At 33.4% G+C, this 12,297-nt stretch overlaps 1 protein-coding gene and 1 long non-coding RNA gene across 5 annotated transcripts in view; one reads left to right on the plus strand and one right to left on the minus strand.

Moving 5' to 3' along the window:
• Positions 1–366: 366 nt before the first annotated feature.
• Positions 367–855, minus strand: LOC111052567. The gene is made up of 2 exons (XR_005572241.1): positions 712–855; positions 367–473 (listed from the first exon to the last, which is right to left on the minus strand). It is a non-coding gene; the product is annotated as an uncharacterized LOC111052567 (long non-coding RNA).
• Positions 856–3,861: 3,006 nt separating this feature from the next.
• LOC111052563 (multiple inositol polyphosphate phosphatase 1) overlaps positions 3,862–12,297 on the plus strand; it is a 40,278-nt gene continuing 31,842 nt past the window's right edge. For 2 of the 4 annotated variants that reach the window (XM_039436136.1, XM_022339289.2), the window contains exons 1-3: positions 3,866–4,271; positions 9,286–9,420; positions 11,751–11,929. In XM_039436136.1, coding sequence (XP_039292070.1) covers positions 4,094–4,271; positions 9,286–9,420; positions 11,751–11,929 — 492 coding nt within the window. In that variant the 5' untranslated portion in view covers positions 3,866–4,093. Of the gene's footprint in view, positions 4,272–9,285; positions 9,421–11,750; positions 11,930–12,297 lie in introns of all 4 variants that reach the window. The other 2 variants (XM_039436137.1, XM_022339288.2) reach the window with 2 other exon arrangements.

Here is a 12,297-nt window from a genome sequence, read left to right on the forward strand (position 1 = left end):
AAAATCGCGAAAACCCCTGTTTTTGACAACATTTTTGCCATTTTAGCCGCCATCTTGAATTGCATTTGATCGAAATTGTTCGTGTCGAATCCTTATAAGGGATGGACCTTAAGTTCCAAATTTCAAGTCATTACGTTAATTGGGAGATGAGATATCGTGTAGACAACCACACATACAATCACACACAAACCAAAAATACCCAAAAACCACTTTTTGGACTCAGGAGAACTTGAAACGTATAGAAATTTAGAAATTGGTAATAACCAACCTATGGTAATAGGGCAAGGAAAGTAAAACTATTAATCCTTTATCAAGTAGTTTTAAAAAAGTCGCTGTGAAAGAACTTGAATAATGGTATAGCCAATATAGTTGGAAACTATACAGGTTTTATTGTGTTGACTTTTTTTCATTTTATTCTCCTAGTTTTTGTACTACTATCCAAAGCGGCAGGCTTCCACCTTATTTTGTTTGATCTGGAAAAGATGAAAAGTGTTTATTGCTTTTGGAATTCAATTGGGTCACTTTGAAAATAAGTATATGACTTTATTATATCATAAGCCTTACGCCACAAATTATAATTTTTATTTATTTATTTTTTTTAATCAATAATCATAACAAAAACAAATGTTCCATTGCATTATTTTTGTTAACAATATCACTTCAACCAAAATATGAAATTCTGAAATAATAACTGAAGCAACTAAAACTTACTGATTCTTATTAGGACGAAGTTCAAAATGAATTTCTGTCTCTTCGTCACTCTCAGAAGCTTTTTTCAGAGCTTGTGACTTCATAATGTCTTTAATAGGTTTTTCATGTTCTGTTTTAACAGTAGGCCTATTCCTTTTTAATGTGAAAAATTTAAATACCATGTTGATAACAAAAAAATTAATGAGCTTAATAAATTTATCTTAGAAATTTAATGAGACCTGTCCAATTTTCCAGGTCTCACTATTTCATTTGAAACTAGCAGGTAACCCGTGCTCCGCAAGGGTCCTATTAAAAACTTGACAAACTGCAAACTCGACCTACTGAAATCTAAGAGGATTCAAAGTACGGAAGGCCTATAACCATCCTCGGTAAATTAAGAAACTATATGCAAAATTTCGAGTTAATCAAGCCCAGTAGCTCAGACGTGATGATGCGTCATTCATAAATTTCCTATCCCGTACTTGTATAAGACAATTCTTCCCTTGATTATATTATAGACTAGCAGGTAACCCGTGCTCCACAAGGGTTCATTTTAAAATTGACCAACTGAAAACTTGACGTAATGAAATCTTAAAGAATTGAAAATAGGCCTATAACCATCATCGGTTAATAAGGAATCTACTGCATATGCAAAATTTCAAGTTATCAGTCCAGGAGCTCAGAGGTGATGATGCGTCAAACATAATTTTCCTAACCCATGCGTGTATAAGCCAGTTCTTTCCTTTATTATAATATAGATATGCCTATTCTTTAAGATTCGAGGAATCAAATTTAATGATTACACTATGTTACAATTTCTATATATGAGACTCTGTTTCTATATTCAGTTCATCAAATCAACATATATTAGTTCCCTTGTATATATTTCAAGTTTTTTACTATGAGCATTAATTTGAATGTGCTTGTGGTAAAAAATTAAAGTACAATCACTGATATTGCTATGATAGAGTTTCTAAGAAACTCTATGAAGAGTTTCTCTCTTTGTTATATATAACGCAATTATTTTATCAATGGAAATAATAATCATTAATAATTTATGGAAGAAGGCTAGCTGATGGGAATATTTAACAGTAACCTACATTAACCTCAGATAGAAGTACCTCCAAAGCAGTCTACCGGATTTATAAAAATATCAATAATGAAAAATTAATAAATATTATAATATAGATAATCCATGAACACTTACTATCAAAACATTGCAGTATATCAACTCGCTGAATAGAAGCCATCCAAACAGGCTGATGGAGTATAGAAATAGATTGAGAAATAACTGAAATAAAAATACTTTTCTTTTAATAAACAGCATCAGGTTATTTGGTATGTTTTCGGTTGATATAGAATAATTATTTTAAACCAAGAAAGTATTATAAAAACGGTGTTTCAGAACTGCTTCAGTCTTACAAAGTCAAAAACCTTTCAGACTATACACGGCAATTTGTTTTTTTTTTCACTTATTTCAAATAAAGTGGGCAGTTTAAGAGTATAAAATATACGGTAGTAGAAATTTACTGTATTTTTACACATTTTACATTTAACCATTCTATTAAAGTATTTGAGGTATTGTAAATTGAATGAATTTATCACAATTTGGATACCGCCGTAAAATTAAAACGATTTTTCAAACTATTTGCTACTTTGTAAAAATTATAAATAAATGAATGAATTTAAAAAATATAGGCTAAGGATCTATTGTTTTACCATGAGAAATAATGTGCTATAGCTACCTTTAAATGACCACGTAGTAATGGTATTTTGCAAAATCCGCCAAAATAGGACGGATTTATATGTGTTTTTAAAGCTGCGGAGATCGATGTCATAAATATAACACTTGGTATTGCATGATACCAATAATTACTGAACATCAGCAATATAATTTGTTCATAATCTTTTACTACAGTGTACACTGGAAACTTTTTAAAATTTGTTACTCTTCCAAGAATTATTCTGTAACAAAAGTCAGTGCTGTTTTCATCCATAATATGGTTCACTGGGGTATCATTTTTGAGTCGTATGTTATTGGTTACTTTATAAATTAGAAAACATCTTCTGAATGGGTAAATTGAGTGTTATAGTATAATATTATAAAATCCTTCCACCCGTCAATTGCATACAGAACACATAGATTTAGTATACTCCATATTTGGGCAAAAAATTAGAGATTTCTTTAAATAATCAAAGTACCGTAGCTCTCTGGCATTAACTACTGAAAAAATAATGTTTTCTAAAATTGCAGCAGTAATCAGTGCCTGCCATATTGCATCTGATTTTTACATTGACAACACATGATAGTTACTGAAGACTTTGGTTCCGGTTGCACAAAAGCCTGTTAAATGTCGATCATGATTAAATGCGATGAAAATGCATTTTGAGAGTCTTCATTTTAATCAACGACTACTACTAAGTTAACGTTTTACTAAATAGATATGCTATTTATTGCTGTTGGCATTAATAATGTCACTTTAAATCAGATAACAGTATCACTTGTTAATCAATGTTGGCCATTGACATTATATCAAAACTAATTTTTGTTTTCTTTCAAACTTTATGCGTATTATAGTGCTTAAAAGGCTGGATTAAATTTGATATTTTTGTTTGTTAACAGTTATTTTCCTCCATTGTAGTATATTTATTAGAAATTAATGAAACATCAAGCTCTTGATATAGGTTTTGTCTTGTGTTAACTAAGCTTACTAGCCAAAATTATTAAAGCCTTCAAACTTTTCTTTGATTTGAACTTGGGGAATTATTTTTTTGAATAAGGAATGGTGATGCCCATCTAAATCAATAGATTTGATTGCTATAGAACTTCAATTATCAGATATTTTATGAGATCTCATCTGATCTCTCTCATAATATTAACTCTTTCTCTAACTAAATTTTATTTTATCTCTCTTTGTAAGAAGAGTGAAATTTTGAGATTTTCAAATTTACGCGGTTGATGACAAGATTGAATAAAATTAATGCTCTCATGATCTAGTGCTCGTTCATCAAAACTCATATGAAGTTTAATCACATAAAAATATCTTCTTTCGGTAAATTAAATTTTTTTTCTTCAACTATTCATAAAAAAATATTCGAAATCTTATATTTTCGAAGATTTATTATTTGTTCTTGGATTTTACAAAAGATGACATTTTAAAATCGTTGATCAGCTGTGACGGATTTTGGCGTTTCTTATTTGAGTTTGGTGTTTTCTGCTTTGCTACTCCTTTCTGCTAGAAGTTTGTTTTTGCAATTTTTGCTTTTACGTAGTTTTATAAACTTTGTTTGTATTGAAAATGATATTTTCCAATATATATTTTCAAGTTAATCCTTGTTTGAAGTATTAAAACTGTACGTGAAGCAGTAAAGTCAGAATTTCTTGTTGAGGTTAAGTTAAATTATGGATATGCCCGTTAAAACTTTTGCGGCTATTCTTGTTGCTTGCTTAGCATTGGTTTATGTAGTATTGTTTAGAAAAGACTGTCATGATTTTAGAGCTTCTATACTCAGTCATCTTGGAACGAGAACACCTTATCGGTTTGTGCAGAATTTGGATGTTTCCGAAATTCATTATCCAGGTAAAAACTTCTGACTAGCAAATGAAAAGGATCAAAATCCTTCAACTTTCCTCAACTAGGTATCGTACCTGTATTCAAAATAAACATTAAATTATTCCTCAAAAATGTATAGTCTATAGATAGATAGACAGGAAATTGCCTTTATTTAACACATTCTTGAATTTTACAAGTGTTGTGGCCAAAGTTGAGGCAATAAGAGCTTCTCTTCCACTTTAGCCAAATGTATTTGGGCAGAATAATTATTTTAAGACAAAGATAATAAAATATTATTAATTTCTGAAACCATTTGTGATCTTCTCGGAAGTGTCAAATTGTCACAGTGTTTGGCAGTCATGTGCAGTATTTTTAAGCTGTGTATGGATTTCTTATCTGGGGCCATTCTCCGCATGCCAATGACATCCTGCTTCTTCATAAGAAGACACTGCGGATCCTTACCTGCAGTGACTTCATTGCCCATTGTCAACTTATATTTAGATGCCTGAAAGTGCACACCGTCTTTGGGCTGTACATATTGGCCTCACTTACTGCAGTGAAAATAAACAGGGCTAACATGATGAGTAGGTGTCAGGTGCATTCATACGGTACCCGCGGAAGGCTACAGTTGGAGATTCTACGCTGTAGGTTGTCAAAAGTGAAGGACTCTTTCCCAGTGTTGCCACTCAAAATGTTCAACCTGCTGCCGGGCTCTGTGAGGGATCTTTCATTATTTAATTAATTAGGTCTATAAAAGGGATCACTGAAGTGAAGCCCACTGGGACACGTCAAGAAAAGTAAAAGAAAAACAACTGCCCTAAGGCAGAAATCAAATAAGAAAATAGGCACTCACCACACTGCTCTCCAATGTCATAAAGAACTCACGGAGTGAGTACAGAGGATGATCCGCCAGCAGGCTCTTCAGAGCCCCTCGAAACCGCACAGCAGGCAGATCCCTGGCCAACAGGTGCAGCCTGTTATAGAGGCTGATAGACATATGAGCCAGACCAGTCCGAGTTCTGATCAGCCTCTGGTAGGGTAAATCCAGCCTATTGGTGTTTTCAAGAAGAGGCTATCAAGGTGGCTGATTGAAAGAAGTATCAGTGATTTCCTTGGGGATAGCTTTGAGGGACTGTGGTGTCACGCCATCTTGATTCTCAAGTTTAAAGTTTTTTATTTCTTTTTTACACGATCTATCCGGGAACACCTGGCTAACGATCAAGACTTTGGATATATTGTCATAACTCATTAGTATAGATTAAAATGTTATAGGCTATTAATTTATGATCCAAATAAGTTTAGATAAAATTATAATTCTATAAGCACAGACAACAAGATGACAATGTGCCTATCAAAATCCATCAGTTTATTGATTGATGATTTGCAAAAGCATAGTCTATAAAGATCGTCTAAACTTTCTATAAAAATGAATACCAAGATTATATAAAGGGCAGCAATCAATTCAAAATATTTTTACACATATTTTTAGATACATTTCTTGAAGAAACTTGAATTCTTTTTCTATGGAAAAGTTATTCATTGTTAAGGTATGTAATGTGTTTAAACTTATATCATTTTTCCGGTTTCAAAAAACTGATCTTTATAAATGTTATTTGCTCTGAAGTTTGTATACGGTAATGGTTGTAATACTTTGGATTGATTTAAATTTTACCGTAATTTTTCTATTAAATTCAGTCTATTAGTCAATGATTCAATCCATAAAATACCAATTAGTATTGAACATTTATTAGGTTCCTTGTGTAAACAATAATTCTAATATGTTGTATAATAATAATTCTCATTAAATAATTTGTAACAATTTAACAACTTGTAGCCTACAACGTTTCAATTTATAAATTGTCAAGTCAACTTGATAGAATTACCTAGATTTGACTAGAAAAATGATTTATTCTTGGTAGAATATGAATGCTATATCGTAACTATAACTTAACTACTGTAGATCTTCTTCTGTAACTAGAAGAAGATAATATCTAGATTATATTATAATCTAGTCAGTCATTCAGTAGTATAACTAGCATAGCGTTAATATTTCCTACTAGCATGGAGAACTTGAATAATGTGACAAGTGCAACCAAAAAAAAGGACCTGCGGATCTGTTTTGTAAATGTTCAGTGTCTATGCACCAAGCTTGAGTCCCTCGAACTCCTGTGTGAGGAGGTGTCACCTGACTTTCTGTCCATATGTGAGCATTGGCTCAAGCACCAAGAAACTGAGTCCTACCACAGTATTAGCAGTCTAGGTTTGTCAAGTATACACTGCAGGGATACCATGAGTTGTGGGGGTACTGCTGTTTATGTGGAGGAGAAACTAAAGTTTGAAGTAAGAATTGTTGATTTAAAAAGATTTAGTGTAGACTATGTCATTTAACTGTCTGCAGTGTTGTATTTGAGTTGCTCACTATTAATTTTAACAGTGTACAGATTACCAAATGGTGATATCAATTCTTTCTTTGACGTGTTGGAGGATTGTCTAGGTCATCTGAATGCTCTACAGTACCAGATAGTTATGTGTGGCGATTTTAATATACAACTGGAGGAGTCTAGTGTTTTGGAAAATCGATTCACAGTTCTTCTCAGGAGCTATGGTCTTATCATCGGCAACAGGGCCCCAACTAGAGGAACCGCGTGTTTGGATACAGTTGCAACAACCCTGGATTCATGGGACTATTTTGTTGAAGTGATTGAACCAGTTGTGGCAGATCATCAGGCCCTGCTTATAGATGTTAGCCTGTCCAAAGCAGAAAGAGTCAATCCTGAATGGTTCTGTAAATACAGGTTCACACATAGGAGAATTGATGAAAACAACTTACCTGTTTTTGTTGGAATGCTTTGGAGAGGCAACTGGAGTCTCTGCATCAATTTTGATCCGAGAATAGAAACAAGTTCTATTCAGCTTACCTCAGACTGAAGAAGATATATCAACAGGATATTGTCAACTCAAAGAGCATCTGGAATGAGGGTCGTATTAGGAATGCTCCAAACCCATGTAAGGCAGCCTGGAATGTTATCAACAGCTCCAAAAGCAAGAAAGTTGTACTGTCAGGAGGTGCAAGTCCTGATGACTTCAACAATTTCTTTATTCACTCAGTGGCTGGGATAGTGGAGGCTCTCACCGGTTCACCTGATGATGCAGTGAATCATGTTCCTGTCAGTACTTGCAATTTTGTGAAGTAGGAGAGAATTTCCCCTGTAGACCTGATAAAAATGGTCAAGGGATACAAGAGCTCAACAAGTCCTGACATCTATGGAATCTCAACAGTGGTATTGAAGTCAATAGTTGATGTTTTAGCTGTTCCACTGTGTAATTTGATGAATGATCGCTTGGATTCTGGAGTTTTTCCCAAGGAGCTGAAGACATCAAGGACAATTCCAATCTTCAAGAAAGGTGAACCTGATGAATTGTCGAATTTCAGGCCAGTCTCGATAATTCCTGTATTTGGCAAACTCATGGAATCGGTGATGTATGTTCAGCTTTCACGGTATTTTGAGAGTAATTCCATCTTCCAACCTCAGCAGCATGGATTCCGTCAGGGGAGATCAACCACGGGAGCTTTAGTGGAGTCGGTTCTTGGGGCAATGGAGGGCAGGCAGTCGGTCTCCGTTGCTTTGTGTGATTTGATCAAGGCATTCGACTGTGTCTCGCATGACATACTATTGGGTAAAATGAAGAGGTATGGGATAGGTGGAGTTACCCTGAAAACCATGGAGGATTACCTCTCCAATAGAATGCAGGTCACATCGGTGAATGGTGCGGAATCACGGTCGAGGGAGGTGATCTATGGAGTGCCGCAGGGATCGATTCTTGGTCCTCTGTTGTTCCTTGTATTCATCAACGACTTCAGTGTGCATGGAAGAGCCTTATTGTTCGCTGATGATACCACCCTACTGGCCCAGGATGAGGACCCCCAAACTGCTGTTGCCCAGTCTAATCTTCTTGTAGAAGAGGCTTGCCAGTGGTTTAAATAAAACAAACTGTGTCTAAATGAGGGGAAAACACAGAACCTGTTGTGCACCTTAAGGCGTGGTCAGGCTCATGGTGAGGCGGAGGTCAAACTCTTGGGTTTTGTGATGGACCCCACTCTATCGTGAGATCGACATATTGGCATGCTATGCAATCGACTGGCCAGGGTGACGTTTTTGATGCGGAAGCTGAAGCAACATGTGCCTGCCAACTACTTAATTACAGCCTACCATGGGCTGTTCCATAGTCATATAAGCTACGGAATAGTACTTTGGGGTCATGCGGGTAGCTGTGAAAGGATTCTCCTTCTACAGAAGAAAGTTCTTCGTGTCATCACGTCATCGCATTACCTGGAGCACTGCCGGCCAATCTTCAAACGTCTGAAAATACTGACAGTGTACAGTCAGTACATGTACAGCTCCCTACGGCTTCTAAGGAGTGAGGTTCATGCCTACCAGGAGAGGGGCCAGCTGCACCACCACAATACCAGGAGACGGTGTAACATTGACCTGCCCTACTCCAGACTATCGAAAGCACACGAATGCTACCCCTTACGGATGCTAAACATTTTTAACAGACTGCCAATTTGTGTTCGTGAGCTAGAGTATGGGAAGTTTTGTAGGCTGGTACGTGAAAAACTCAACAACTACCCTCTCTACTCATTGAGAGATGATGAGACCAGTGGACTTGTAGACCAGTTTGAGATTGTTTCATGATTTAGTATGGCAGTACATCTACAGAGCCACACGAAACAACCTATATGCAGCCATCTCTAGTTGTTTGTGTATTGATTGTTTTATATTTTGAATAAGTCTGTCTGGCGACTGCCGGTCATGGACTGAATATACTGAATTACTGAAGATAATTAGAATTATTTTGATGGATAATAATTCTTTATCATTGAATCAATAAAAGATAAATGAATGAATAAATAAATAAAATAAAGATAGGCTATTATATGCTTTTACACTTAGTTCTACATGTTCCAAATTTTGTGAATGTTACGTCATGTTTGTGCAATAATCTAATATTTGACATGTTCATCCCATTCTTATTTCAGGATGTGAACCCTTGAAAATGTGGTCAATGATACGACATGGTAGCAGAAAAGCTAATGTCAAACATATCGAAGGTTATAGAGAAAAACTGGAAGCTCTTCGAGAAAAAATACTCCTTTGTTTATCTCAGAAAAAATGTGAGTCATTATTCATATTATTCATATTTATTTCTACACCGCAATTCTTTCTATCCAAGTCGTACATTAGTTCCACTATTAAAACCACTTCGTAAATGTCTCATTAAAATGCATCTGCAAATCATCTAATGAATAAAGTATCCCAATTGAGCCTTGAAATCAAATAAGTAAATAATCTCTATTGTATATAAATCTCTTTTCTGTATAGGACAAATGGGGTAAAAAGGGTACTGAGATTTTTATTTTTATTTCTATTGTATATAAATACTGATCACCGTATCAATAATTTATATTGCAATTTTATTATAATAATATTTTTATTTTATTTATCAATTCATTGCTCAAAACATTATAATCATAATATAGTTATGAAATTGGAGGAAAAACTAGACTGAGCCTGTACTATTTCTCTCCAAAAATTTTGTTAGAATGTCTATGTTGTCCAAAGGTTATATTTTTATATAAGTATAATGAAATGATTCTCAGTATACATGAACTTGAAACAGAAATATAAATTAGAATGAGACTTTTAAAATTTATAAATGAAGTTCAATAGCCTATCCTACTTGAAATTTCAAGTACGTGATACGTGATTAACATAGACAAAATGTCGGATGGTTAGCAATGAGTTGAGATTCTAAAGATTGAATAAGTAATTAATAATAATAATTACCAATCTAGATGTTTACTCTGTTGTCAATATTTCAGTAGCAGAAGTCTTCGGAGTGAATTACAGAATTTAATTTGGATTTTCGTTTGATAGCCTAATAATTAATTATTCATTAGCATTTGAATAAATGCAATACGGTATCTCAGTAATTTCCATCTGTAGATTGAATAAGTAAACATAAAAAGCGCAAAATATGCTACATTTTTTCATTCTGATGAAATATTTCTCTCACATTTAATAAGAGCATTTAAGGATAATCAAAGCTTTACTTCTCTTCTTTGTTTTTGTTGGTTAGAATAAAATAGAATGTAGTAAAATGTATTGATTTCAATAAATCGACCTGAAATAATCTATAAAAAATTGAAATTCTATAAAGATAATGTATTCTAACAAGGAGGAAGTAGTGTAATTATCTTCTTGTGGAATGAATAATTGAGGAAGCGTTTTCGAATGGCGACAATATCGTTACTGTATGGATAAATAATAAAATTGTTCAATTTCAAATTAGAATGGTCGGTATAGTTCCATTCTATATTCATATTGAAAATTATACTATTACTTAATTTCATTGCAATTGTTGAAAAGAAAAATGATCGTTTCATGACATGAGAATAAATATCATGTGAACATTTTGTGAGTTTCATTCTGTCTTTTTAAAGCAGATAACAGTGCAGCAGCCTACAGTAGTCTTGTAAACAGGGCTATTTTTAGAAAATTGTCTAAGCAGATACCGTTTAAAAAACTTTGTTGTAGCTTTTCAACTAATTTATGCTCCACATAATCAAGCAGAAGATAATTTACTATCATTTACATAACATTATTTAACTGGAGTTCTGTAATTTCAAAATTATTGAAATTTGATCTCAGAGTTTCTTTGTCGGAGAGAATTCAATAAATTAACTTCAAATGTTATCTTACTCCACAACAGAAAATTAATTGATTCAATAATAAGTATTTTAATTGAGCTGCTTGAATATTCATTTCTAGAAGATTTGTAGAAGTACCATTGTAATATTTAGAATTAAACACTTTTTTATTAGACTATCATTTTTTAAATTTAAAATACTTCTAGGGTAGTAACAGTTATTATATATAATTGAATTAATTTAACTTTGCTGAACCAATCTAGAGTATATTCCCTACTAGAATTACAATAATTCTTTCAAGCTTTTGCAAAAGTATAAAAGTTCTTTTGCAAAATTCCTTTGAACTCTTTTTAGCATTAAAAAAGAAATTCAGATTATACTGCAAAATGCGTATCATACTCCAAAAATTGAAATTGTGTATTTTTATACAATTAGCATGTTTTAATAGCTAGGTAGTCACTAGTAGTCTTGTCTATATTATCTCGGTAGTCTTGTATATACGTGTACTAGTATCTACTCACCATATTCCACATATGACAGCTGAAAGTCATTCACAGCATTCCCAAATTTTAGAACATTTTTAAAGAGGGAACAGAGCTGCACTGTAATTTCATAAAAATGTATAATTATCTTGGTCAACTAATCTGTTTTAAAACAGATCAGTTCTAAAATTTTAAAACAAATATAAATTCTCAATCAGCTTGATTTCTATATAAATAGCAAATATCCTTCCTCCATTAGTTTTATTTAGATATTTCAAAACAAATATTTATTCTCAATTAGTTTGATTGTAGGTGGGCTATGTGGTGACCTGAAGGATGATTTCGAGAATTGGCAACTAGGGGAAGTCGATCGCATAACCTCCATGGATCTGGTCCATGAAGGGGAAGATGAAATGCTTCTGCTTGGAGAAAGAATGCAAATGCGTTTCCCAAGTATTCTACCAGAGACTTATTCCAGGGATATCTATAAGGTAACGACTTTTTGCGAAAGCTGTTCAACTACGTCAAATTAAAATTGATTTATTTTCTTCTTCTTTTACAAAATATACATCATTTAATGTGAAGAAGGCTCCTGATATGGGAAAATATGTTGAAAAAATGTTATCCTTTAATTTATTTATTCATTCATTTTACTAACAACTTGATAGTTTAAAATACTATGGCAATCATGGTTTTATTTTTCTTCCAAATTTAGGTGATGACATATTCAAAAAAGTAGGTTAGGCTATGTTTCCCTCACTTGTCTAATTGTCAGTGTAAACACGTATAAGCCTAAATATAAAAGTTTGAATTTATATAGATTAAAAACATAATCGCACTCAATAAGCACTAAAAACTG

This window comes from Nilaparvata lugens, chromosome 10 (genome assembly GCF_014356525.2).
Source record: "Nilaparvata lugens isolate BPH chromosome 10, ASM1435652v1, whole genome shotgun sequence".
In the NCBI taxonomy this organism is placed as follows: Eukaryota; Metazoa; Arthropoda; class Insecta; order Hemiptera; family Delphacidae; genus Nilaparvata; species Nilaparvata lugens.